This window comes from Pseudonaja textilis, chromosome 12 (assembly GCF_049901715.1).
Source record: "Pseudonaja textilis isolate UNSWEBS1 chromosome 12, rPseTex1.2, whole genome shotgun sequence".
NCBI lineage: Eukaryota > Metazoa > Chordata > Lepidosauria > Squamata > Elapidae > Pseudonaja > Pseudonaja textilis.
In genome coordinates this window covers 5,442,584-5,468,616 of record NC_142001.1, presented here as the reverse complement: position 1 = coordinate 5,468,616, position 26,033 = coordinate 5,442,584, and the positions used below count along the sequence as shown (strand labels likewise).

At 44.0% G+C, this 26,033-nt stretch overlaps 1 protein-coding gene across 1 annotated transcript in view; it reads right to left on the bottom strand.

Annotated features, from left to right (window-relative positions):
* Positions 1–26,033, bottom strand: part of AR (androgen receptor) — a 133,335-nt gene that overhangs the window by 25,486 nt on the left and 81,816 nt on the right. Inside the window, exon 3 of the mRNA XM_026703098.2 lies at positions 22,396–22,512. Coding sequence (XP_026558883.1) covers positions 22,396–22,512 — 117 coding nt within the window. The remainder of the gene's footprint in view (positions 1–22,395; positions 22,513–26,033) is intronic.

Below are 26,033 nucleotides of genomic sequence, written 5' to 3'. Positions count from 1 at the left end.
TATCTCCCTGAAACTCTACCCCCTCCTTCTCAAAAGCCAGCTTGGAAGAAAATAAAATAATTAATGAGAAATAATGGGGGAGATAGAGAAAAATCCTGACTACTTAAAACAGTATCTGAGGTCCTGGAGGATCTGGCTCCCTACATTAAATGAGGTTTATCTGAAACTTCCTCTGGCCATAATTTAAAAAATAAGCCTCCAAACATAAAAACGTCAAATCAAAGAGCATCTCAATAAATCAATTCAAAAGCTGGTCTTTAATTATATGCTTTGGATGATCTACAGTAAGAGCAATTAAGGGAGGTTGCTCTGCAAAAGTGGCAATAAAAAAATGAAAGTGAGTAACCTTTGAAAAACAAGAGCAAAACGCAGCACGACTTCGGTGCTGTTATTTATGCAGGTTGGGATGGTGACCAGGAGATGGCTGAACATGATCCGACCATGTCTGGCAAGGTCCTGATAAGCTTCCCCAAGTACATCGCTGCACTCCTCTCTTAACCTTGAGGCAGTTTGGCTCCAAGCTCTACCGCCAGCATATCAGGGCCTATCTGTGCTCCAAAGCCACAACAGTTTTCCTGTTTTGACTACATGAAGTGGTCGCCCACAAGGGAGGCGAGGGAGATGCCGAGCGTCTGGAAAGATCTGACCTTCCAGAGTTGCCCGCATGGCCGTTTCCGAGAGAAGTGGCAACGCCACTCAATGTTCAGAAGTCAAGATGTGAACTTTAGACCTGAGAGCAGCCCTGCCCAACTTCTCATGACCTCCTCCCTGGTTTGCAGCTGCAACTTCGGGGCCTCCCAAGTGAATGGGACCACGGCAAATGCCGGGAGGTGTTCAGTTAGTAATCGTTGTGCCTTGGATAAACCTCAGTGGCCACAACACTGCTAGCCAAGCATTCATTTCATGTTTTTGCTTGTAGTCTGCGAAGATTCTCCATCCTCCAGGCCACGGTTGTCCCAAAGGTGCTTTTTCAAAAGGCAACTTGACTTTGTTTTTCCTTGAAGACCTTTTGCTTCTCATCCAAGAAGCTTCTTCAGTTCTGAGAATCTCCATGGACATCTCCAGTAATGGAGCATCCACAACTTCTGGAGGCAACCATTCCACTGATTAAATGTCCTCTCTCACTGTCGGGAAATATCTCCTTAATTTTAGGTTGGATCTCTCTTTGAGAGTTTCCATCCATTACTTCTTGTCCTGCCTTCAGGGGCTTTGGAGAATAAGTTGACCGCCTCTTCTATGTGACTGCCCCTCAAGTATTATTGAAAGACTGTGATCACGTTACTCTTTCTCGTTGTTAAACTAGACATAACTAGCTCCTTGAACCGTTCACCGTACTATTAGTCTCCAGACTGCTAATCAGCTTTGTTGTTCTTCTCTACACTTTTTCCAGAGTCTCAAGATTTCTCTATTATGGTGACTAAAAATCTAGTATTCCAGGTATGGTCTTGTCAGCACAGTATAAAAGGTACTAACATTTCACGTGACTTTGAGGGTTTCCCTCTGTTGATGCAGATCAGGACAACATTAGCCCTTTTTGGCAGCTGCAGCAGACTGCCGTAGCAGTGGGCCTCAGCAGCTGTAGGATGTGTGGTCTGCAAGGAAGCTGGCGAGGGCATTCTGGGAGCCAAAGTCCACCTATCTTAAAGGTGCTGAGGTTTTGAAGAAGCACTGCTCTAGAAGTAGTGAATGCCCCATTGGGAAACTTGCCGGCCCCGCTTCTTTCCTCTAATACACAAGAGGTCAGTTAGTGGGACCCTAGAGAGAACATTCCAGAGTTTGGACAAACAGGTTGCTATATCCAGCCCAGCCCTCTCCCTCTCCCATCGGCCCAGCTGTTCCAAAATGACAGATTCCGCTTTTTTGGGGGGGAATAAGTCCTGGTTTCCCGCTGATAACGATGGTTGCTTCGGTTATGGATAGGAAAAGACTAGATGCTCTCTTTCCCCAAGAGGAGAAGGCTGTCCAACTTGATGGACCAACTCAACCACACAACCCAAATAGGGGTGTGTGTGCGTGTGCGCATGTGTGCAAGTGGGAGAGAGGGAGAGAATATAATGTATTGGGTATTGAATGTTTGGGTTATCATTAGAAACACTGGTGGGGGAAGCAACCACTGGCACCGGTCACACACTCCCCTCCCCCATCTGCCCATGGAAGTACAAAACGTGCTTCAGGATGAAAAACAAGGGTAGCCTGGTTTATCCACTGTTGCCCTTCCCATTGCCCAATGTAGGTGGAAGCTGGGTCAGCCTGCCCTGGGCAGAGGAGCAGGGCAGGTCAGGAATGAAAAAGGCTTGCAAAATCCCTCCTTGGCACCCAAGCCCAGCTGAAAGAGCGCCTTTGGGCCTGAGGCCGCCAAGTAAAAAGGCAGGCAGGATGGCAATAAAAATGCAACATGGCTCCTCCCAAAAGAGAGGCGGCTATCATTCATCCTGAGGATCTTTAAAATCACACCCCTAAAGATGCCCAGGGCGGGGATGGGCAGACCCCTGAAAGAGCACCCTTGATCGGGATCTTTGGGCAACGGTTGGGCAGCTGCCAGGCCTGGGACCCCCATTTCTAATGAAGGGCAGCCAGGCCTTCTGTTGCCTTGGAGGTAGCTAAGGAAGCACAGGTCTACTCAAAACGGTTTATGGCATCGTGCCCATACTAAAAAACAGAGAGTATTAACCGATTGTGGCTGGCTACTTTCATAGATACCTCTGGAAGCCCTTGAGAGAAGGCACACGAACAAGAAATACTGAAGGGAACAAATGAAGTTGGTTACTTCTGAAACATTTTTTCCCCCTGCAACATCCTTTATCCCGAGTATGGGAGCTTTGACGTTGGATTGGTGGGATGCTTGATGGGGCAGAGGATACTTGGATTTTTGTGTGTGTGTGTATATGTGTGTGTCTTTGACTCAGGTTTTTGATGCTGGGCAGCTGCCTGGACTCGGCCCTGCTGTTTTTCTTGGTCCAACCAAGGGGGGAAGGGGGGCGGCTTCACAGAAAGGAAGAGCTACGACTACAAAGCAGGAATCGTAGTTGGCTGTGCCACTTTCAGCCCAGGGCTTGCGAACATTGGCCATTAGGGTTTGATTGAACAGCTGGCTCGCGTTTGAACGACGCAAGTCTGAAGCCAAGGTTTTATAACTCTTGACATCTGGCGGACTAGATCAATAATGAATGGCATCAATAATAAAGAGGTTGTATTGATCAGAACACCAAACCTCCCTTTTCCTTCTCTCCTGCTTAGTAAACCCCCTTCTCTCACCCAACGGGACCCTTCTGATGCTGCCTACTGTTAGTAAAGAGTTAGTAACAAACATCCAACCACGGAACGTTTTCGCATCTTTCTGTGGGGTCAAGAGAGAGACAACTTGGGAGGGGGATTCAAAAAGGGAGTCTGGTGGACACTAAATCACAGCACACATTTTCACAATTACTTTTAAGCTAACATTAAAAGGAAAGATAAAACGAGCAGGCAGAGAAGGTTAAAGTGACCTAGAACAGACACATACAGTATATTCATTTGCTCGTCCCAAGTAAGCACACGACCTTGGGAAGGACTGGGTTTTATCTGTAACGTAGGACTAAACGAGATTTTCTTTCTAAAAGGGGACGCTTAGCTTGGTCAAAACAAAGCCGAGCAGGAGACTGTTGGGCAGTTAAACTCCCTGGAAACCGACACTCATCAGCACAGGTGGATCTTGGGAGTTGGTGGCCTTGGGGCCTCTGTCTGTAGGTGACAAACAGGCGTCCAGAGGACAGCTGGCATCTCCAGGGCTCACCCTTTCGAACAAGATGCAACTAAAAAGCAGTCGGCTTCATAGGGATCCTTCGGGCTGGTTTGTGTTTTGGGCACACAGTAACTAACTCATTTTCTAACCACTTTCAGAAATTGCCTATTTAATTATCTTAATGCTATTAGAGTCCTTCAGAGCAATAAGGTTTAAAAGCAATCTGGTAAATTTACTTCCATTCTTGAAAAAAAAAACTAATAACCATAAGTTTAAGAATGTAAACGATTGGAAATTAATAGTAAAAAGCAAATAAAACTTTGATTTAAGAAAGTTATAAACAAATTATGGGCCCAGGCAAATTTTAAATATTTGTTACTATAAGCTTTTATTATATAAAATAAACAGCTTTGCATGGAAAGCAAATTGTTTCGTGTATCTTAGGTCATAACAAATATTTGAAGCTTCAGGACTTCAGAAATTGGACACTGGGAAGGACTTAAGACTCCAAGCAGAAAAGGAACAACAACCCAAAGTGTAAACTTGTCCTTGCATTTTTCTTTGTATGGGATTTACAAAATGACCCAAACTTTATAATGTTGAAATACTCCACGAGATTTTCAAAAAATGGGATTAGAAATTTGTAAACAATGTCAGTAATGTCAGCAATGATATCTGCTTCTACAGATTGATTGTCCAAAATATGTTCATGATGAGGTGATAGATGTAAAAAAATTCCCTAATGTAGAAATATTAAAAGCAGAAATACTGGATAATAAAGAAGGCAGCTAAAGTGTCATGCCCAGAGAAAGACCCAGATGGACAAGAACCTGGTTAAAGCTTTGAAAATGAAACTGGAAATACAAATGATAGACCAAAAGAAGGGGATAATGACTTTGAACTTTGCTAAAGCCTCTCAGAAGCCTTTGAGCTGGGAAGATTGAACAAAAACCAAATCTCACGACAACAGCTGAAAGAATTAAAGATCAAAATTGTCAGAGGTAAAAGAAAGGAATATAAAGTTGGATTCTTTGACCAAGATTAAAATGACACAAGTTTTCATAAAGCTGTACTGACCATTTTACAGATATTTGCTGGCACCAGGACTGGAAAACGTATGATAATTTTATGTCTAAATAAGGGATGGGTTACAGAAAAGAAGAGATATTTGTATCCTTTTAGGAGAAAAAGAGTCACTTTTATTTATACTTTTTGTGATTAAGATTGAAGGTCACTTCTTTAAGCATTTTTTTTTGCACTTTTGTAAGAGAAAACCTTGCGGATCACAGAGAAAAAAACACTTTCCACTCTTATTCCTGTTCCATACATGGGACTGTTTGGGAGTTTAACATCCCTTTCTCCCCATTTTCTCAACAAATGTCTATTTTCCCCTTTTATTTTGTTTGTGTGTGCATACATGTAAGTGTGATGTGCGTGTCTAAATAAGGTTGTGAAATGTTCCGAATACTCTACATGCTAGTTTTAGGGAGTCCAATCAATACAAATCCACCCACCCCGTTTCTGAAAACCCAGGGTCGCATCTCAAGGACCTGGCCTGTAGGGATGTCCATTTCCCCCTCGCCTACAGATCGTCAAGTCTGTCTGCTTTTGCCTCCTCACCAAAGATGCTCTCCTTCCGCTGTGCCCTGCACCAACTGTAACCTGGAGGGGGACGTTTCTGCTTTGTAAATGCCTCTAGTACCTAACAGTCTCCAACACTGTTTTATGTTCATTTTGAATTTGCTATTTAGTGGCAAATTCAAAACACCGATTGTTCTTAACAGCCCATTAATTTGTACACCTGATGATGTAGGTTTTCCATCCTAACATGCTTGATATGCACAGAACCATCTGTCGGGGACTGGATGTCACTCTTGCAGGCAGGCAGGCAGGCAGGCAGGCTCCCACCTGGCAGGCAGGGTAATTAAATCGCACAGCTGACCTTGCGAGTCCATGTGCAGGAGTGGACTGAGAACAGGAAGCACTTCTATCTCTCCGCTACCAGGCTTCAGGGCCGCACCTTTGTAAATGCATTGCCGCTTTGTTAAAGAACCGATGCAGCTGAGCTGCGGAGTAACTGCTCTACCTTGCTTGGAAAGGGAGGAGGAACCAAGTAATTCTTCCCAACTCAAAGCCAGACCACCAGGTTTTGTTCTACATTCTCTGACGCCATGAACTGTATGAAGCCCCAACTCCCGCAACCTCTGGCACTTTATCTAGTTGAACAATGAAGAGCATGCAGATGTGTGCCAATTAGCTCCCCCGAATTCACCGCGGGCAGCCTCTTCCACTGCCTCTGTGTGGCCAGGAGTCAAAGTGGCAACGCATCTTCACCAGCACCTTTTTGGCCATGGTGTCACGTCCCCTTGAGATCTATTCCCGTGGTGCATCACATGAAAAAGACAGAGCTGTTACAGATGATTAATCTGGAGCTACTCTGAATATAATGGGATTACAATACAACAACTCTTGAAACAGAAAAGAGGTTTTTTTTAGGCCCATCAAGACGAAACCACAATAATCTACTGAAGATAACCAAGAGGCCCAAAGCAATTTTTTAAAAAAAAATAAGTAGTAAATTCTTTCACAGATATATTTTGAAGAGAGAACATCCTTGCTCCACTTTAATTTGGCAAATGGAGAAAATAATACTTTGTTAATGTTGCTATATTAACAAGGTTCAATTAAAAACCATTATACACACCCACACTCACACCCTGGGGCTAAGAGGCTTATGAATTTGCACAATCCTAAGAGTTCTATCAACCATGCCTGGATAGGCCTGCAAGTCCCTGGATATTGCTTCAGTTTGATCTTATGTTTAGTGATAAAGGGCTGGAGAATAAAAGCACCCAAGGAATGTCAGCCAATGCTAAACTAAATCAAAGTTGGTCCCTTTAGACAGCACTTCTGGCCAGCACAAGACAGAAGGAACCAAAAGGTCAAGATGATACCTCAGGATTCATTCTTGTCAATGAGGCAGCTCTTAGTGCCAAAAAAATCTGCTTTCTACCCTCTAAGTAATTCCTCTGATGGAAGATAGCAAGTGTGCAGCCCACCCATTACGGTAGTGTGTTATGACAGTCATAAATAAGGTTGGGCACATGACCAATCTGATTTTACAACCGTAAGGACCGACTAATGCAACAGTCATAAAACGAATGCTCTGGTTGTTTGGTGTACCCATTGGTTGCTATGCTTCAGTTTTTCCAAAGATCAGAAGTAACTTCTGCTTTTCAGCAAACTGTCATAAAATGCAGACACCATGATCACCACCACCATCATCAAGTAGACAAGTAACTGCAAGATGCTGCAAATGGCCGTAATTGAAGCCATGTGTCCAAGCACCCAAATTGTGGTCACCGTGCATGTGGGGTCAGAACTTTGAAACTGGATCATAACTCCATTGTTCCAGGTAAAAGTTGTAACTTGGAAGAGTCAGTTACAAGCCAAGGATTACCTGTAGTCATTTTCTTCACTTAGGGCTGCGGTCAAGCCACACAGGTGCGAGAGGGTCCAATGGAACACAGTTGATATCATGCCTTTTATTATCCGAGGCTACGGGAGCCCACTCTCACTTGTAATTCTTGTATATTTTACCCTAGCAATGCAGCCGTAAGCGCTAAAGACCTTCAAGAACATTTATTTGTGCATTCCATATATCCTGAAGTTATGGCATTTGGGCACATTATGATGGCCCTGTTGGATATGACTTCATAGCATATCATACAAGTTTGATAGCATTTGTATTGCCTGGCTCAAGGTCCTGAAGGTTTGTTGGGGTGGGCTACATGGATTTTCCCCAGGGAGCAGGATGAAGGTAAAATGGAGATGGTTGGTGACGTACCATCACATCACTGTTAACTCTGACACATAATTAATTCGATTCAATTCAGAATAGAGCTGGAACGGATCTTAGAGGTCTTCTAGTCCAGCCCCCTACTCAAGCAGGAGACCCTATACTATTTCAGACAAGTGACTGTCCAGTTTCTTCTTAAGAACCTTGTGCTGGTTAAACAGTATATAGTTAGTTTGGGAATGAGAGTTGTCCCCTTAAGGGAATGCCTCATGGGAAGTGTAGTTAATGCCTCAGGGGAGATGTAGTTCATGTCATGTGGTCACATCTGTAATCCTGATTGGTCACTGAATTGACCTCTGGTGGGTGGGGGGAAGCTTTGTTCATTCTTGCTTGGACCCCAGTATCGTGCTGGAGTCTTCCCTTTGCTGTATCATTATGGGATGAAGATAACTATCTTTTCACACGATGAAGACAACTATGCAAAAATTGGACATTAATCTCATCATAACCGTGAGTTATACCTTGAGGATGCCTGATATAAACCTCCAGTGACCCACAACTTAGGCAGGCAAGCTGTTACACTGGTTAATTGTCCTCACTTGTTAGGACCTTCAAATACTGGAATATGGCTATCATGTCACCCCTGGTCCTCTTTTCCTCTAGACTAGCCATACCCAATTCTTGCAACTGTTGTTCATATGTTTTAGTCTCCAAGCCTTTCATCGCTTTAGTTGTTCTTCTTTTCACTTTTTCCAAAGTCTCAACATCTTTTTTGTAACGTGGTGACCAAAACTGGATGCAGTATTCTAGGTGTAGTCTTACTAAGGCTTTGTAAAGTGGTACTAATATTTCATGTGGTTTTTGGTTTTAATGACTCGGTTTGTACAACCCAAGACTGTAATGGCATTTTTGGTTGCTGCCGCACACAGCTGGCTTCTGTTTAAGTGACTGTCCACGAGGACTCCAAGGTCCCTCTCACAGTTACTGTTTCTGAGGCAGGTTCTGCCTACTCCGCACTCTGCAGGTTCTTCCTGCCTGAGTGTGAAATCTTGCTTTTCTCTCTGTTGAACTGCCTTTTATTAGGTAGGGCCCCGTGTTCAAATTTGTTGAGATCCTTCTGAATCTTGAGTTTCTCTTCTGAGGCGGTGGGTATTCCTGCCGGTTTACCGTCATCTGCAGATTTGATGAGTTCCCCTTCTGTTCCCCCATCTCAGACATTAGATTTTCTGCACGACAAACTGACCCCAACCAGATCTTTGGAGTAGGGGGTTTATTGGGCTGTTATTAGAGAATCTGCTGGAAGAGCCAATCAGTGTTCCTCCTTCCTTCCGATAATAGTCTGATTTCCTCTCATGTTCAATACAAGCCCTCAGGTGAAGTTGAGGGGACCAGGCTGCCCAAGCCCTTCACACCGGAAGAGAGGAAAGAAACCGGGTGGGGGGGGGGGAATAGAGATGTCTCCCTCCCGGCATTGGGCAGAACTAATCTCAGCTGGAATAGAAGGCTTCACAGAACAGCTGCCTGGCCCACCCTGCCAACTGCCTGCAGTTTGGGGAAAGGGAAGTGAGTTAACCGAGAGGTCGAACTGGGAAAGGGGTTTTAGAGTTTGCTTCAACAAGACAGATTTCTTCTTGGCTCCCTTAAATCTTTCCTGGCTTAACAATCAAGAACGCCGCTGGACCATCCACCCTAGGAAGACCAAATGTTGGATGTTTTGCTCTTGTGGGTTTGCAAGCATTTGTTTGCAGACGGCTGCCGTACCTGGCTACAAAAGGAGAGCTGCTTGTAAATTACAGGAGGGGCACGGTGACCTGGCAACAACATAAACCAAACTCAGCAGCTGGTAGCCCCAGTCTTTCTGAGCCTGGAGACCCACCGCCAATGCTTCAGGCTTCTGCAACTAAAGGGCAGAGCCCTCTCTTTCCCACCAGTTCAGACCACTAACCTGCCATGTTTCAAATGGCGTGTGTGCTGGCCGTGCGGGAGCGCACACTCCAGCAATTTGGGTGCATTTATCAGTTAATTCCAGGCAATTATAGGAATGCTCGGCTTCTCGCTCAAATATCTGATGAAAGAGGAGACATCCTGCCCCACAGACGGGCCCCGTCTCTGAAGCGCTTGGAGGATAATGGCCGGAGCGGCACAGAGTGCTGGGGAGGGCAGCCAGGGCGGGGGGGACGGGGGGGGCAAGAAGAGTTGCGGAAAGGAAAAGGCAACCTGCCTACTCTCCAAACGCTCCTTTCAGCAGAACCTGTGGGAATGGCTGGGCTCACAATGGAATAAGAGACCAAGGGGAAGAGAAGGGAACTCTGCTAGGATCCCCCCTGAGCGTAACGTGATGAAAATGGCAGCTTCCTGAGTGATATGATATCACTGTATGCCAATCTCTAAGGGGCTGCCAGAGAGGAGGGGAGGGGACCAACCTGCTTCCAAATCGCCTGAGGGCGGGGCAAGAAGCAGGGGATGGAAACCAGTCAAGAAGAGAGCCAACCTAGCACTAAGAAGACATTTGCTGACAGGGAGAACAATTAATCAGTGAAATGGGTTGCCTTCAGAGGTTGTCGGTGCCGCTCCACCCCTGGAGGTTTCTAAGAGGAGATTGGACAACCTTTGGTCTGGAATGGTACAAATGCTTGAGCGGGGAGTTGAACTAGATGACCTCCAATGTCCCTTCCAAGAATGATATTCTGTTATTTTCCAAATCAGTGCAATGATAGAGCAGGGACAGCGACAAACTTTTCTGTCACTAAGATTCGTCACAACACTCAGAATCCTTTGCGGACACGACTGGGCACAAAAGTCTCTCTCTCTCCCTCTCTCTCTCTCCCTCTCTCTCCCTCCCTCCCCTCTCTCTAGTTGCACTCATGGGCTGGCTGGGGAGAAGTTGCCGGCCGCTGCTGCGCTTGAGGTCAGAAAGACAACACCTTGGGTGGGTTGCTCACTGGTTTGGGGAAGATCCTGGGGATGGGGTGGATCTTGACCACTTTGCTGCTCTTTGAGAAAAGGGTCTATAAAGGCTGCCACTCAGTTGGCCAGATAGGGTGACAAGAAGGGCTTCACTTGCAGGCAAAGGGCATTAGCAAAATCACCATCAAAAACAACGCCCAAACTTTTGCTCATACGGAGAAGATGCAGCACTTGATTCGGTATGCTGATTCTACTGCAGCCGCAGTTATTGCATTAAAACAGCAGAATGCTGTACTCTGAGTTCAAAGACGGTTATCAGGTTCATAACAAATAGTACTACAAATGCAAGCCAAGCCCACCTCCTGCCTGATATACTAACAAATCTTTATCCCTCCAATTTTACAGTATTGGTGCTTGTGTTTCCAGCACAGCAAAATTCCAATTTGAAACTTTCCTAGATTGTTTTGAACTTTCAGGGGCTGACTTTTGTTAAATATAAGATTAAGAATTTAAAGAATTTGAAATAAATGGCAAAAGCTTAACAAGACTTTAATCCGACAAATTAAGGGACCAGATGAATTTTAATTATATAGTGTAAGATTCTGGAAATAATTATCCAGCAGCACCTTGTAGGAGCAAAATGGTTTAGTTTCCCTTAGTCATAATAGAAATTCAAGATTTTATGATTTCAGAAATTGGACACTAGTAGGGACTAAAGATTCAAGGCATAAAAGATGAAAGATAAAAACGAGACAGGCTTATCTTTTGTCTTTGGTCAGCACTGAGTCAAAATGACAAAACGATGGCATGACATTAGAAATACTAGGAGATATTTGAAGAATGGGGACAGAAAATAATAGCTACAATGTCCGCAGTGACATTTTAAAACTTTTAGTGGACTTTAAAATAAATAAACAGAAGATAACAATGCTTGTTAAGAATATGACGTCTCGGGACCATGAAATTTGACCAAAAAAAAGGTGGAGAAAAAAGTGAAATACCTGGGAATTACACAAATACAAATTCTAAACTGTTTCAAAATAACTTTGTGCCTCTTTGGAATAAGATGGGATAAATTACACTTATCTTTATTGGGTAGAATTTCTGTTAATTAGCTAAATGTTTTGCCAAAGATGCTGTCTCAAAGGTGCTTTTTCAAGAGGCAACTGGACTTTCTTGTTTTTCTTTGAAGATGTTTTGCTTCTCATCCAAGAAGCTTCTTTAGCTCTGACTGGAGGGTGGAAAATGGAAGGATTGATATTCCTTGCAGGCAGTTGGTCATTTGCATCCTTTTCGAGAGCCGTTGAGGCCATTTGGAAGTTTATGGCCTCAGGGTCACCTGAGTAGTGCAAGTGGGGGTGGAGCCTTCTTGGAACTGTTGAAAGGACCCTGTTGTAGACTGGAGACAGATGACGTTGTCTCCCTCCCTCTCTGTTGAGAGAAGGCTGTTCAATGTGGACCTAGATGGCCTCTTGGACCCCTCGTTCAAACCAGAGGTCCTCTCTGTCCAGAATGTGGACTTTGCTGTCTTCCAAAGAGCGGCCATGTCTTTTAAATGCAGATGGACTGCTGAAACTTGTCCTGATGGGTTTGTTCTCCTATGCTGTACCTATGTTGCGCTTATGAAGTGGTTGTTTTGTTTCCCCAATGTACAGACCTGCACATGGCTCACTGCATTGTATTGCATGTACCATGTTGCTTACTTTGTGTCTGGGCGTTTTATCCTGGGGCGGACAAGCTTCTGCCTTAGTGTATTCTTGGGTTTAAAGTATGCACGTTCCTTAATGTGTACTGCATGGTACAGGAAGGCTAGTCTATTTTTCTTAACTACTACTGAAGTACAATGCTATTGACAAGCCCCAATACTATCTTTACCCTGGGTAAGTCACACCATGCATATATGGGCTGCCCAAAATCCACAAAGAGAGAACTCCACTCGGACCAATTGTCAGCAGCATCAAGTCTGTCACTTACAACACTGCAAAACATCTAACCATCTTATTAGCTCCTTTGGTTGGGAACACCATCCATCACATCAACAATTCACAGGACTTTGCCAGCAAGGTTTGGAAACTAAAATTGTATCTGGATGAGACCAAGGATTTCTATGATGTTACTCCACTCTTCACCCACATCCCAACAATTGGAGCTGTCACAATAGTGAAGAAATGGCTGCTAACAAACATCACATTGAGTGACAGAATTAAACTCAGCCCAAGCCACATATGTGCCATGCTAGACTTCTGCCTAACACTGTATTCTAAATCCAATGAAGGTTTCTACAGACAAAAACATGGCTGTGCCATGGGTTCAATGGTGTCTCTCATTGTGGCCAATCTTTGCATTGAAGAGGTAGAAACCAGAGCCCTAAACTCCTTCACAGGAATTCCACCCACTCACTGATCCAGGTATTTAGAGGATACTTGCATCAAGATCAAAACATAAGAATTGGAAGCGTTCAACTCTGTGGACAGATAAATCAAATCCACCTCTTAAGGAAACTAGCCTAGCCTTCCTGGATTGTGCAGGTCACATTAAGGAAAACAGAAGTCCTAACTTTGAAGTTTACAGAAAACCCATATGCACAGATCGATATCTACATTTTGAGTCTCACCATCCACTGGAGCACAACATGGGGGTATCAAAACCCTGCTCCACCAAGCTGAAGGCCTGCCTACCAGCAAAGATGGGAAAGGAGAAGAATGAAAACACATCAAATCCCCAGTGGGCCTTCCTCAAATCCCCCAAAACACCCAGCAGGAGCTACTCCTTAACAGACAAAGAAGAAAACAATAAACAAAGCAATGTTGTCATTCCATACATTGCAGAAGCTTCTCCACCCCAAGGATAAAACAGCCAAACTGAGCAATGTGGTACATGCAGTACAATGTGGTGAGACATGTGCAGAAAAAGGAAAATCACGGGTTCTCCAGTACCTAGTAATGAGCCTCTAAGGTGTGCCAAGAAAAGAGGCCCTAGGAAAGGAAGTGGCAGGAGAAAGGGGACGGAGACAAGAGCTCAGAGGGCAACAGGGATTCTAAGAAAAATGAAAGGCAGTTAAGGGCACTACTGAAAGACAAGAGGAAGGGAAAATATGGTTTCTTTCTCCAAGAAAGGAGGAAGACTTTAAGAGCCGTGTCCCAAGAGGAACCCCAAAGAACAGCTAATGATCCTCTTCTCACCACTTTATCTTGGGGTGCATGCAGTGTGTATGCGGTTTGCTGGATCAGTGAAGGATCCCCAGCCAAGAGAAAAGGAATTGCTCTCTGTAAATAATGCATTTCCTTTCCACTTTTGAGTGTTAGCTTAGGCGTCCAAACCAACCTAAACATGTCTCGGAGGTACTTCCAAACACCCACCCCCTTTTATCCTCATCTAGCTGACCACCTTTACCTGCAGAAAATGATCCCCTTTTCCCCTTCTCTGGCATGCTGAAAGAGGAGGGGCTTATTGATGGACAAATGCCCTTATTTAATTACATGTGACACAATTTGTGAAACAACCACTTTAAATGAAAGCCATACCTCCCATTCTTCAGCAGTTCAACTTCAAAGGGAAAAAGCAAATCTTTCTGCTCCTGGCCAATTGTATCCTGGTTAATGAGTTAAATGATTAACCTCTTTTAAAAGCACATTTTCAGAAAAGGAAAAAGCAGCTCGATTGGTCTTCATTGCAGAAGGCCTTCTCGTCTTCTGGCCAAGAAAAGTTTAGGAATGGTTTTGAAAAACAGAGGAGGAGAAACGTTGCGGGAAAGAAGCCCGCTCTGATTCTAGCCGGATCCCTCAGCTCAGCAGCTTCGATTGCTGGGAGCTCAAGAATACACGGAGCAAGAAAGAGAGAGAAGAGCAAATTCACGTCCATAAGAGGGTCTGGGCTCTGAAGCCACAGGAGCCAAGGCAGGAGAAGGCTCCTTCTGCCTTGCAGGGCCAAAAACCTTTCAGGCACCTGTGGAAATGTCCACCGAAGTCACCAAAATCCCAAAGGCATCTAGGAACCAGCTCTCCTCCCTGCCAGCAGAGCCCTTGCCCCAACCCCCGTGGGAAGAGATCAGAGTTAGGAGCTTTGGCCAGCAGGCAATTCAGGCAGGCTTGTGAATTTTCTTCTCCTGGCCAAGACCTGGGACCCCAAGGAAGCTTTACAACTGACCGCCTCCAGTATAACCTGGCAGATTGCCCCTTGGTGCACATTCCTTAGGAGATACTTCAGATGTGGAAGTTTTTGTTAGTGTCAGCCTTCCAGATCTTCTTCCTTTGCTTTGCTTCTTTCTGGCTGTCATGAGTAACGGGGGGAGGAAGGGGGAAAAGTATGGGAAACAGGCTATAGGTGTTACTAACTAATATTGTATAAACTGAGGAGGGTTTCTATTTCTTGCTTAGCTTTCTCTTCTCTGTGCAACTGCAAACCTTTATCTGAGTAAGCCAAGGTCAACTAATCATCACCACCTGGAGATGTCCACATGATGAGGTTCACAACTTTTAATTTGAAGGACCATTTGAACTATTGGGGGTGGAAACATTTCAATCCCTTGATATATGTGATGTACGTGCCTTTTTCCTCAGATTCAGAATTCTCTTGTTGCTACCACTTGACTTCCAGTAAAAGATATCTTTTCTCTAATTACAAGAATCTAAGTATTTCTTTCTTGGATTTTGAACGGAGCACCAGCTGACAGTTAGCCTTCTTTCATATGATGAACTGTGCAACAAAAGGCTTGGAAGGGTTCTGAAGCAGAGAAAAAAGAGCAGATCTTTTTATAAAGAATAAAGTTCTTCACCTGTAAAAGGAAAGGGTGGCTAGGAGCAACTCTAGCCACTCTGAAACTCAACCTACAAAATGAGAAACTCCAATCTAAGCAAGAAGACTATATTCAAATTGAACATAATAAAGAACAAACAATTTCTAGGAGAAATGACCTGGTACATGATAGAAGCATGTCACTCATGGAAAAAAAGAGCAACCAAGTACAAAGCCCAGCTGTCTGGCCCAGCCTCTCTGGAGCTGAGCAACTGACTTCACGGCCTCCCCCTGGAAGGACGCATGCAGGCATCTAGAAAGAGGCCTCACCAAGTGCTCCTGTGAAAGAAGGAAAAGTAGCCCAGACTTCCCTGAGGGGAAAAAAAAGGCGAGTCTTGGTGACAGGAGATTCAGCTCTATGGGGAAGAAAACCAGCCATTGTTAGACTGGACATTCAGTCTAGGAAGGTTGTTTCTCTGGAGCAAAAAACAAAGGTGTGGCTGACAGGCTTACTAAAATAATCAAGCTCACAGATTATTATCTCTTTCTTCTCCTTCACGTAGGGGGGAACCAGATGACAATGAACCTGAAAACAATACCGAGGAATTATTAGCAGCTAGGCAAGAAACTTAAAAAGTTAGACGCGCAAGTGATTTTTTTCTTCCAACTTCTAACAAAAGGTCAACATCCAATGAGGGAACAAAGAATTTAAAATACGACTTCAGCAACAGAGGGGTCAATGCCTGGAATACTCTACCTGACTCTGTGGTTTCTTCCCCAAACCCCAAAAACTTTAACCTTAAGACTGTCGACTGTTGACCTCACTCCTTTCCTAAGAGGTCTGTAGGGGGCCTGCATAAGCGCACCAACGTGCCTACCGTCCCTGTCCTATTGTTTCTTTTACATATATTTTTTTATTTTTTCTTATATGTATCCATGTATTCATAACTATGTTTTTACTTATACCTATTATCTTGTAAGTGATTGACAAATCAAATAAATAAATAAATAAATAATACTGTCTACTATTGACCTCACCCTTTTCCTAAGAGGTCTGTAGGGGGCGTGCATAAGCCCACCAATGTGCCTACCGTCCCTGTCCTATTGTTTCTTTTTTATTTTTCTTATATGTACCCATTTCATGTATTCATAACTATGTTTATACTTATACCTATTATCTTGTAAGCAATTGACAAAAATAAATAAATAAATAAAAAATAAATAAATTTTGGAAATGAACCACTGGCTTAAGAGTTGGTGCTGCCAAGAAAACTAGACCATGGTCTGCATTACCTACATGAAGGGCTTCTGGCAAGGATGGGCTGTACCTCACGAGAACGGGGAGGAAAATAGTCAGGAAATAACCGGCTCAACTGATCGGAAAGGCTTTCAACTAAAATTAAAGGGGGAGAGTGACCAATCTTTAGGCTCTTCAGGGCCTGATCCCAAGCATAAACCCCAAGACAACCAATCAAACAATGAGGCAGGGAGTGAGAAGAAGGAAGAAAAACTCAGAAATAGCTATAGGAAGGCTAGCCAGGGTCACCAGACAGGACTCAGGTGCCTGTACACAAACTCTCAAAGGGACTTTAACTACCCTGATATCAACTGGGAAACAAACTCTGCATCAAGTGGGAGATTGAACAGGTCCCTGAACAACCCAGCGGACAACTTTGTCCCCCAAAAGGTAGAGGAGAGAAGAAGAGGAGACGCTATAGAGGACCTAATTCTTACGAACCCCGAGAAGAAATGACTGAGGGGCTTGAAGCTGCTGGAACTTTGGGGAAGAGTGTCCAAGTCATATTGCAATTCAATATAATGCAAACACAAACAACAGAATATAATCAAACCATTGTCTTAGACTTTTAGAAAGTCTGCAAAGCATTGCAAGGATGTAAATATTAAAGGGGAAAATAAGAAGCTAGGGAAAGTCTGAAAAATATGACTATAAAGGCCAGTTCAATACCACTGAAAAAAGGAAAAAACAGCATGGTTGAACAAAGATCTTTTGATAAACTGAAAGGAGAAAAAGGATAAATACAAAGAAATGGAAAGAGGGACATATAAATAAAGCAGAGTATCAACAAATAGCCCAGACATGCATAGATGAAATCATGAAATCTGAGGCTCAGAATAAAGTAACACTAGCAACAAATGTCAAAAATAATAGAAATAATATAAAAAACAAGAAAAAAAATCAAGGAAATAAATTGGTCCTCCAGAAGCCAACACAGGTTTGTCAGAAACAGATCATGCTAAACAAATTCTATTTCATTCTTTGACAAAATCAGCGGACCAGTGAAATGCATACTTGGATTTCAATAAAGCATTTGACAAAGGAGACTACAGCCTATTTCTTGGTAAGCTAAAAAAAATGGGATAGACAGTATGACAGTGTAACTGACAAATGTCAGTTTTAAAATGATTGCGCTGCAGTCTACTTTCTATGCAAAAGGAGACTTTTAATTGAACCATAACATAAGACAAAACTAAAGAAGCAATTAAAACGTTTACAATGACCCCCACCCATCCACCCCCCGAACCCAGTGGTATTTCTGCAGGATATTACAAGACTCATTAAGAAATCCAACTGAACCTTGAATTCAAGTAATGAATGAGATTGAACTATGTGAAGAACTTCCTCCATCAAGGAACAGGGCCTTTATTTCCTTAATTCATAAAGGGAGAGATTTCCATAACCCACAATTTGAGGGTCACGCTGATCAACTGGAAAGGGGATTCCTTAATTTGACATGTTGAATAGGTCGCATCTACTAAGTAAAGATTGCTCACATTTTGCTCTGGATACAGCTACACAGTTAATAAACCTAAACACACACACACACACACACACACACGACACTCCTGAAGTACTACTGTCTGGCTCAGCATTAATGCTCTGGAATATACTCCATCCTTGAATATGGGCTATTTTGAGAAGATCGGTGGACTTCTGTTTTGAAACAGGCTTACCAGTTTTCCAGAAGACTGAAGTCAGAAAAGTGTTCTAGAACAGTCCAGCCCAGTGGTGGGGGAGGGGACGTGTGAGCTGAGAAGATGTTCACCTAGCAAACGGAGAAAGTTCCCTGCCCCTTCATCCTAGCCTGTCAGCTACCCCACTAACCCATGGACTGTTTTTTGGAGAGATGCTTGACAAAAAAACCCAACAACTGGTGGGCAGGCTCGTCAGTCACCCTTCTCCTCAGGACGTTGCTGAATCAGGCCCTTAACTGATGTAGTCCAGCAGGTTGTTCCCACAGTGCTCAAACAAGCGTGTAAGGGAGGCCACGAATCTCCCTGCTATTCCATTAGCTGCATTTCATCAAGACTAATAATCATTAATCCCGATGAACTCCATAAATTGGTCCAACCCATATTTCAAGCCAGCTAAGCTGGGAGCCAGTACAACATCTCATAATAGTGAATTTCAAAGTTTAATTATGCATTGTGGGGGGGAAAAGGGGGTCCTTGGCTGTCCTGATCCTCCCTGGATTCAATTTCACCGAATGGACCTCTAGGCCTAGCGTTTGGGGAAAGAGAAAATCAGCTTCTGTGTGCCCATTTAATCCTCCGCAGGTCCAGTGCTGTATATTTCAATCACGTCTCCTTTCATTCGCCTCCTTCCTAAGGAAGCTGCTCCAACCCCTCCGTCCTCTTACTTGTCCTCCTCTGAACCTTCACTAGCTCTATTATCTCCTTTTTAAGGAGCGGCTACCAGAACTGCACACAATATTCCAGATCTGGTCATGCCACTGATTCATAGAAGAACATTATGATATTGCCGTCTCTGCTTTCTTATTGCTCCCAGCATGCCGTTGGCTTTTTATTTTTAACAGTAAATGCTGACTGTGCCAGCCCCTCCCTTCATCTCTCGATCATTGCTCCAAGGTCACTTTCCCCATCAGCCATTGTTGGTTGGTCCTATTAATTTCTATGAGCACTTAAGATTTTGGGTACCAATGTACATCACTTTACCCTTGCCCACATTGAATGGCACCTGCCATTTCAACACCTCTAATGCGCAGAGATGCTCTACTGTCATTACTACCCTGAACAACTTAGTGTCATTAGCAAAGCTGGCTATTCCATTAGCCATGTCGGGTTCCAGATCACTTATAAATGTGTTAAAAAGCACCTGTCCTAGGACGAGATCGCAGGATTCCTATTCTTTAGCCAGGTCTTGATCTGCAAAACCATCTGCTTTCATTCCATGGCTGTTCTCCTTATTAAGAAGTCTTTGATGAGCAACTTTTATCAACGGCTTTTGAAATCTAGGAAGATGCTATCTACTGGCTTGCCCTCATCCATATGTTTATTATCACCCTCAAAAAACTGATAGATGAATGAGGTGGACCTTTCCTACAGGGTGGAAAGGTCTTCCTGTCGGATCCCAATTATCAGTGGGATCACATTCTCCCAACAGTCTCTACCCAAGAGAAGGCTCCCTCTAGATCCCATCGTTTGGGAAGATCTCTTGCAGGGTTTCTGAGGTTGCAGCCTCTTGTTCACTGCCCCCTTGTTAATGTCAGGCTGGCCCCGTTCCTGTTTGCAATTCCATTACGGCTGGACTATTCCAGCAAGACTTTGGGCTGAAGGAATCGTTTTAATATATCTGGAAGTGTTACAGTTGTTCCTTGGAGCACAGAATATGATCGACGAAATACATTAGAGACAGGGTTATTTTATTCTACTGTTATGTTCTTAACCTTATTACTGTTTTAGGAGGTCAGTAAGCTGCTGTTGCATCAGGCATGACTCAAGTGGCATATAAGACTACTGAAGTAAAATAAATAGATGAAATAAATACTTAGGCTACAAAGTGAAATTGGCTAAACTCATCTCAATTTTACTCCAGCACCTAATGGCCCAAAGTATGAAATGCTTCAGAAATCATAACTGCACTAATGTGGGACACAATCAGCAACAAATTTTAAATTTAATCAACATACGGCCTCCTCTAAGCACCTCCAGGCAGAGCCTAGAGTTACTCAGGAGTAAAGTAAATGCTAAAGAAACAGAGGGGAACTGGAAAGAGTTAAGATCAACTGCCTTGCAGTTTACAAGATGGTATTAATTAAATTAAATTAAAAGAAATAAAAACTGTTGCATCACTCCATGTTTTATGTTAACCTCCAGGCATCGGTGAGGCAAGATGGAAGCCTAGAATTGCATACAGAGGAGTTTGGGAGAGGCAGCATTTCTACAGCTGGGAAGTGAGGTCAGCATTTCTACCAACACAGGCCGGAGTGATGGCCCTGAATCTGGGAAAGGCCTCCTGTCAGAAGCAAGGAACCATAGGGCTGGACCCTGGGGTGCTGAGCACTCAACTGGGTAATAATTCACTTTATTAAAAAGTGATCTTCCCAGGAGTACAGGTTGCTTACTAGGGTAGTATTGCTTCTTCAGGTGAAACTTAAAATAATCATGAGATTAAGTTGATAGTCCATTCTGGGTTGTGGGTATGTGGGTGTGTTTGGTAAAAGCAGTACTGGGTCCAGGGGTCCCTCACAGCAAATTTTTCCTCTATAGCTTGCTGTCTAATTAGCCTTTTTTAATCCACATACTTTTTTTGTATGTAGCCTTTTCTAGATTGGTTTAGAGATAGACAACTATTTTTAGACAATCATTTATCCAGAATGGAAAAGGTCTTCTGCACTGGGCAGGCAGTTTGGCTAGGAGACCTCCAAGGTCAGAATATTGGAGGTACACAAGGTTTTAGAAAGAGCCGCATAGTCATAGTCCACTCAGTAGCAAGGCTGCAGCCATAGAGTATTAAGTATTAAGGGGTATCTGGGGGTACAGATAGCAAACAATCTGAAGTGGTCTCCTCACACATCATCCTTAGTGAAGCATTTGCAAACTGGCGCCTGCATTTCCTGCGTCGGATGAGGAGAGCACATCTCTCTCCTTCTGTCCTGGCCACTTTTTACAGAGGCATGATTGACAGCATTTGAACAAACTGCATCACCGTTTGGTTTAGTGGCAGCAGAGCCTCAGATAGAAAGTCCATACAGAGAGTGGTGAGGACAACCAAGATTATAGGAAGCTCGCTTCCTGTTATTCAGGATACTGCTTATAAGCATTATGAGCTTAGAGCTCGAAGCATTATTAGAGACCCCACACCCACTTCATGGTCTGTTTCTGTTGCTCCCCTCTGGGAGGAGGTTTCAAAGTATTTCTAGCAGGACTACCAGATTCTGGAACAGCTTTGATCCCTAGGCCATCTGGTAAACTCACAAGATTAGTTTCTCATGCCATGTACATGTATACATCCAGATTAGACTGTGTTGTTTCTCTGTGTCATATAATATATGCATAATTTTGCATTAATTATATAGTCACGTTTATGTAGTATATATTAGAGGTGGAGATCCTTTGAGAGCTGCATGCAATGAAACTTCATTTTAATGTATGCTGATTAGTGTATATTCAACGTGAGAATAAAGTTATTCTAATCTAATATTGATCTGAGCCCATCCAAAGAGGCTTCATATGTTCTCATCACACCTCAAGAAGGGTATCAGACCGCTTGGAGAAAAGGGCAGCCAAGATAAACAGGGGCTTGAACACAGGAAATAGCAACGGAGACTGCTTATCTTAGACAACAAGTTTACAAGGAGATACTATTAAAATACAAAGGTAGACAGGTATGCATGCTGTGTTCTTTGTCCTTATTTTGCCCAGTCTTCACCATTGCTAACTGCAAGTTTACTCTTAAAGGCAGTCTTTTTTTTTTTTTTGCCTCCTCATTTCTCAAAGCAATGTCTCTTCCAGCAACTTTTTGTCCCTTGGCTGGGGAATATGGACACCTGCCTTTGTAATACGCTCAGGTTTGTTTGAGTTTCATCTGCTGGGATTGTTTCCTGCATGAAGACATAGAACAGAGGTGTCCAACCGTGGCAACTTTAAGACTTGTGGACTTCAGCTCCCAGAATTCCCCAGCCAGCATGGCTAATTGAGGAATTCTGGAAGTTGAAGTCCACAAATCTTAAAGTTGCCAAGGTTGGACACCCCCGACATAGAAGATCTGTTTCACTGACTCGTCTGATAGAAGCTGTGACTGTCTCAAGAGCTCATCGGTGAATGGCTCTAAACTCATACACTCTTGACATAAACCTTCTTCCTTTCCCCTGTGATTTTATGGGGGAGTTTCGGCTTCACTGGTTCTGGGACATCCAAAGAGCAGAGCATCGTTTTGGTGAACCCACCAGACGCCAAATGTGGCGGGACTTACCTCCGAGGGTCATCCCTGCTTCGTAGCATTTTCTCAGGCGACAGGAGGGACAGTTTTTCCTTCGGAATTTGTCAATGGTGCAGTCATTTCGGCTGGCACAGAGGTACTTTTGCTTACCTTAAAAAAAAATTACAGTGAAATTTGTCATTAACAGATCAGAGGAACAAGCTGGAACAAGTGGGGTGGGGTGATTTTGTTGCAATGAAAAACACACATGTACACCAAAGGCATCAATCAATACACAAATCGCATCAGACTGAAGGGGTTTTAATCAAGGAAAGCAAAAATGATTGGAGTGAACGAGTGATGTGCCTCCCCACCATTTCTGGGAATACTGGACAAGGTGCACCTATGTGATGCACCTGCCCCCAAAGACCCCTCTGGCAGAGGCCCGTCAGAAGCAGGCTGACTTCCAGCGGCTGAGCAAAGGCTGGAAGCGAGAGGTTTGGGCTGCCATGCCTCTGCTCCTGTTGGGAGAGCGTGGCTCATTGCTAGGCCTCAAGGAAGAGGCTCAGCAGGCCCCACCACCTCTGTACACAGCAGAGGACAAACCCCACAAGCTGGGCTACAGAAGGGCTGAAAGAGGTATCCGAGGTATCGAGGTATCCTCATGCAGAAATCTCAGGTAAGAAAAATCAGAATGGAGGATCGGCCTTATTTGGGGGAAGACTAACTGTAATATTAACTCCCACCTTTCCGAGGGAGGCTGCTCTAGTACTGCCATTGTCCGTTTTGGTGACATTATCCATCTGGCTGGGCTGGTGACACAGAATATTCTGAGTAACACCCCCAGGTGGCCCTGGAAGCCGGTGCTCAGCATATAGTACCAGCTTTGGTAAGGTTACATTAGCTTGCCTGGTCACAGAGGCAGCCCCAAAAACGGCAGCCCTGAACTTTGGGCACTTCCCACGACTCCCACCCCTCAATTGGAAGGATCCAGGTGTTTCTTTCTCCTTTAACTCTCAGCTTAAAATGCCAGCAGGAAATTTGGGCTAGGCTGGCCTGGCCTGGCCAGTTCTCTGAATTAACACGTGACCGTCTCTTTCTTTCTCCAACTCTGACATGGAGGACGAAATCACAAGGTGCATCCGGTCCTTTTATTAGTGCCCTAATTGTCTTCGCCTTCACTACTTCAGAAAAGCACAGCTCTGAAACCGCCTTACCAAATACACCCATCAGCATATTCATACTTCTAATCTGCCTCTTGGAAAATTCAAGGCAGCCTTGGGCTGGAAGAAAGAATATAGTACGAAAGTGGCAGATTTTTTAAAAATATTTTAAGGTATGGAGGGCTAGAGAAGGAAATAGGTACAGAGAAACCTGGACACAACTAGAATGGCTAAGTGGAAGCAAAGCCATAACAGCATCCCTCTATGGGTGGAAGTTCAAACAGGATATGAGGGGGACAAAGGAGCCAGTTGAGGGAACAAGACAGAAAAGAAGCCTGCAGTAAGTACATATTGGCTTGAAAGTATTTGGAGATCATCTAGTCTATTTGATGTAAGGGATAATGGATCAGAAAACATTCCCAAGCAGGTGCAGCCACTCAGTCCATCTCTAGGACAAAGGACAGCTCCAATTTACTAGGGAGGGTTTGCACTGTCAAAAGGAATTTGCAGCCAAAGTCTGCGTTTCTGTTTCTGCTCAGAAACAGATATTCCTGCTCCGCATCCTAGGGAACAGCCCTTGAAATATTTGTGGCAAGTTCTCTCAGTCTTCAGGTTAAACATAGTTTGCCTTTTCTCATGAGGCGTGATGTTCAGATTGGCCTCTGCCCTGGTTACCCTCTGGAGAGGACCCATACTTGAGAACTCTTTCCAGGTTGATCCACTGTCTTCAACAAACGTTTTAGGGTTGCTTGCAAAATGGCAACGGATCCTTTGCCCCATGGGTTATCAACTCCTAGGTAGGTGTATCATGGCAAACCTTCTGTACTTAACTGAATTAAAGGTATACTAGGTGGTGGCATTCTACAACGATCTATTCAATGGTAGCTCTCTAAATCGGTCCCCTGGAACAAAAGGCTATTGCTAGAATTCTGACTGGGGCAAAAAGGCAGCTCTGTTCCACTCCTCTTCTGCCCCACTTCCAAATGATTCCCAATTAAGACTCATGGGGGCAACGACTCCTTTACGGCCCCCAAGACTTTAGACCAGCTGCAGCCTGCTTGGGGTGCAGTCTTATATCGAGCTCTTTTGGACTTTGGAGTCACTGACAGCCGGTCTGGCTAAATCCGGCCTCTGCCGGGAGAGCGACAGGTTTGATGTAAAAAAGGAGGAGGAAGAGGAGGCCTGCAGCACTTGGAAGTGCTGATGGCTGATTCTGGGTCTTTCGGGCTCTTATTATTACTCTTACGTTATGGAAAAAGCGGACTTTGCAGCACAATGCCCACATTGCTCTCCTCTTCTGCTGCAGACAACCTACAGAATCTTTATGGAGCTCAAGATTTATGGTGCAAACATGATGAGACACAGTTGATAATCAGTCACTTGAAAATCTCTCCAGGGTAGGGTTTTTTTTGGCTATGTTTCTATATCTCTTATCATTTATTTATCTTGGATGGTAAACAAAACAAAACCCAAATTATAGAACAATTCAAAATAATTTCACCTGATTACAGTGTCCATTAAAATATTTATTTAGCCTTCCAAAACAGGCCTTCTAAAAGTTCTCCCAAAACATCCGAGATAAGTAGTTTCTAAAGCTCAGTAAGAAGATCTGACCACACAACCAGCAACATTTATTTGGCTATGGTGGTAGCAGAGAACAATGCAAAATTAAGTACACCTTTGCTCCTGCTGTAAAGTTAGGGCAAAAGGCTTTTAAGAGAAATCAAATATGTTTGTTACTCAGTTCCCTCTCTCAAGGAGATCTGTACGATACCAAGTTGTTTTTGGAGAATAGCCAATGGCCTTTGTCATCAAAGGTTTATACTGAAATTAACGTGTGGCTTTTTAAGATGCCAAAAGATGCATCATTAAACAAATGGGCAGAGAAAAAGAGAGGGAAAGGGTCTCATTTGTTCCTGGACACATGGCTTCTGGAAAGTCCTCTGCTCAGGGCTCCATCCCTGGAGCCTTTTAAGACGAGGTTGGTCAGCCATTTGTCCAGAATGGTAGAGGGTCTCCTGCTCAAACAGAGGGTGGGGCTAGAAGACCTCCAAGCGTCCTTCCAACTCTGTCACTATGTAGTCTGTTCTGGCTGCTTCTTTCATTCCTTCTCCTTGGATGGTGCACCTTAGCTGCTATGAGAGCTTGCACCCTTCAAGCCACGGGACTTGTACCTCTTGGTACCCTATCCTAAGCCAGGTCTTCACTTCCCCTTGGAGAGGAACACGGTTTCCTGGGGGAAAAGTGAAAGAGGTGAGACCGGCCAAAGCTTCCATGCCAAGGAAACTTCCTGGTGGAAGGAGGAGGAGGAGAAGGGAAGGGAGCGATGGGATGCCTAAGCAGCCAGGACATTTGGTCCTCTGACAAAAAAGAAAAGAAGAGCACACCTGTGCTTATCTCCATCTGTAATTAACAAAGATACGACGATTTAATAACTGGGAAAGGAGAATTTAAAAAAAACACTGCCCCAGACCACAAGTTCAAAGACTGAAGTCATGCAGAAGTGTTGCACTAAAGAAAAGAGAGGAG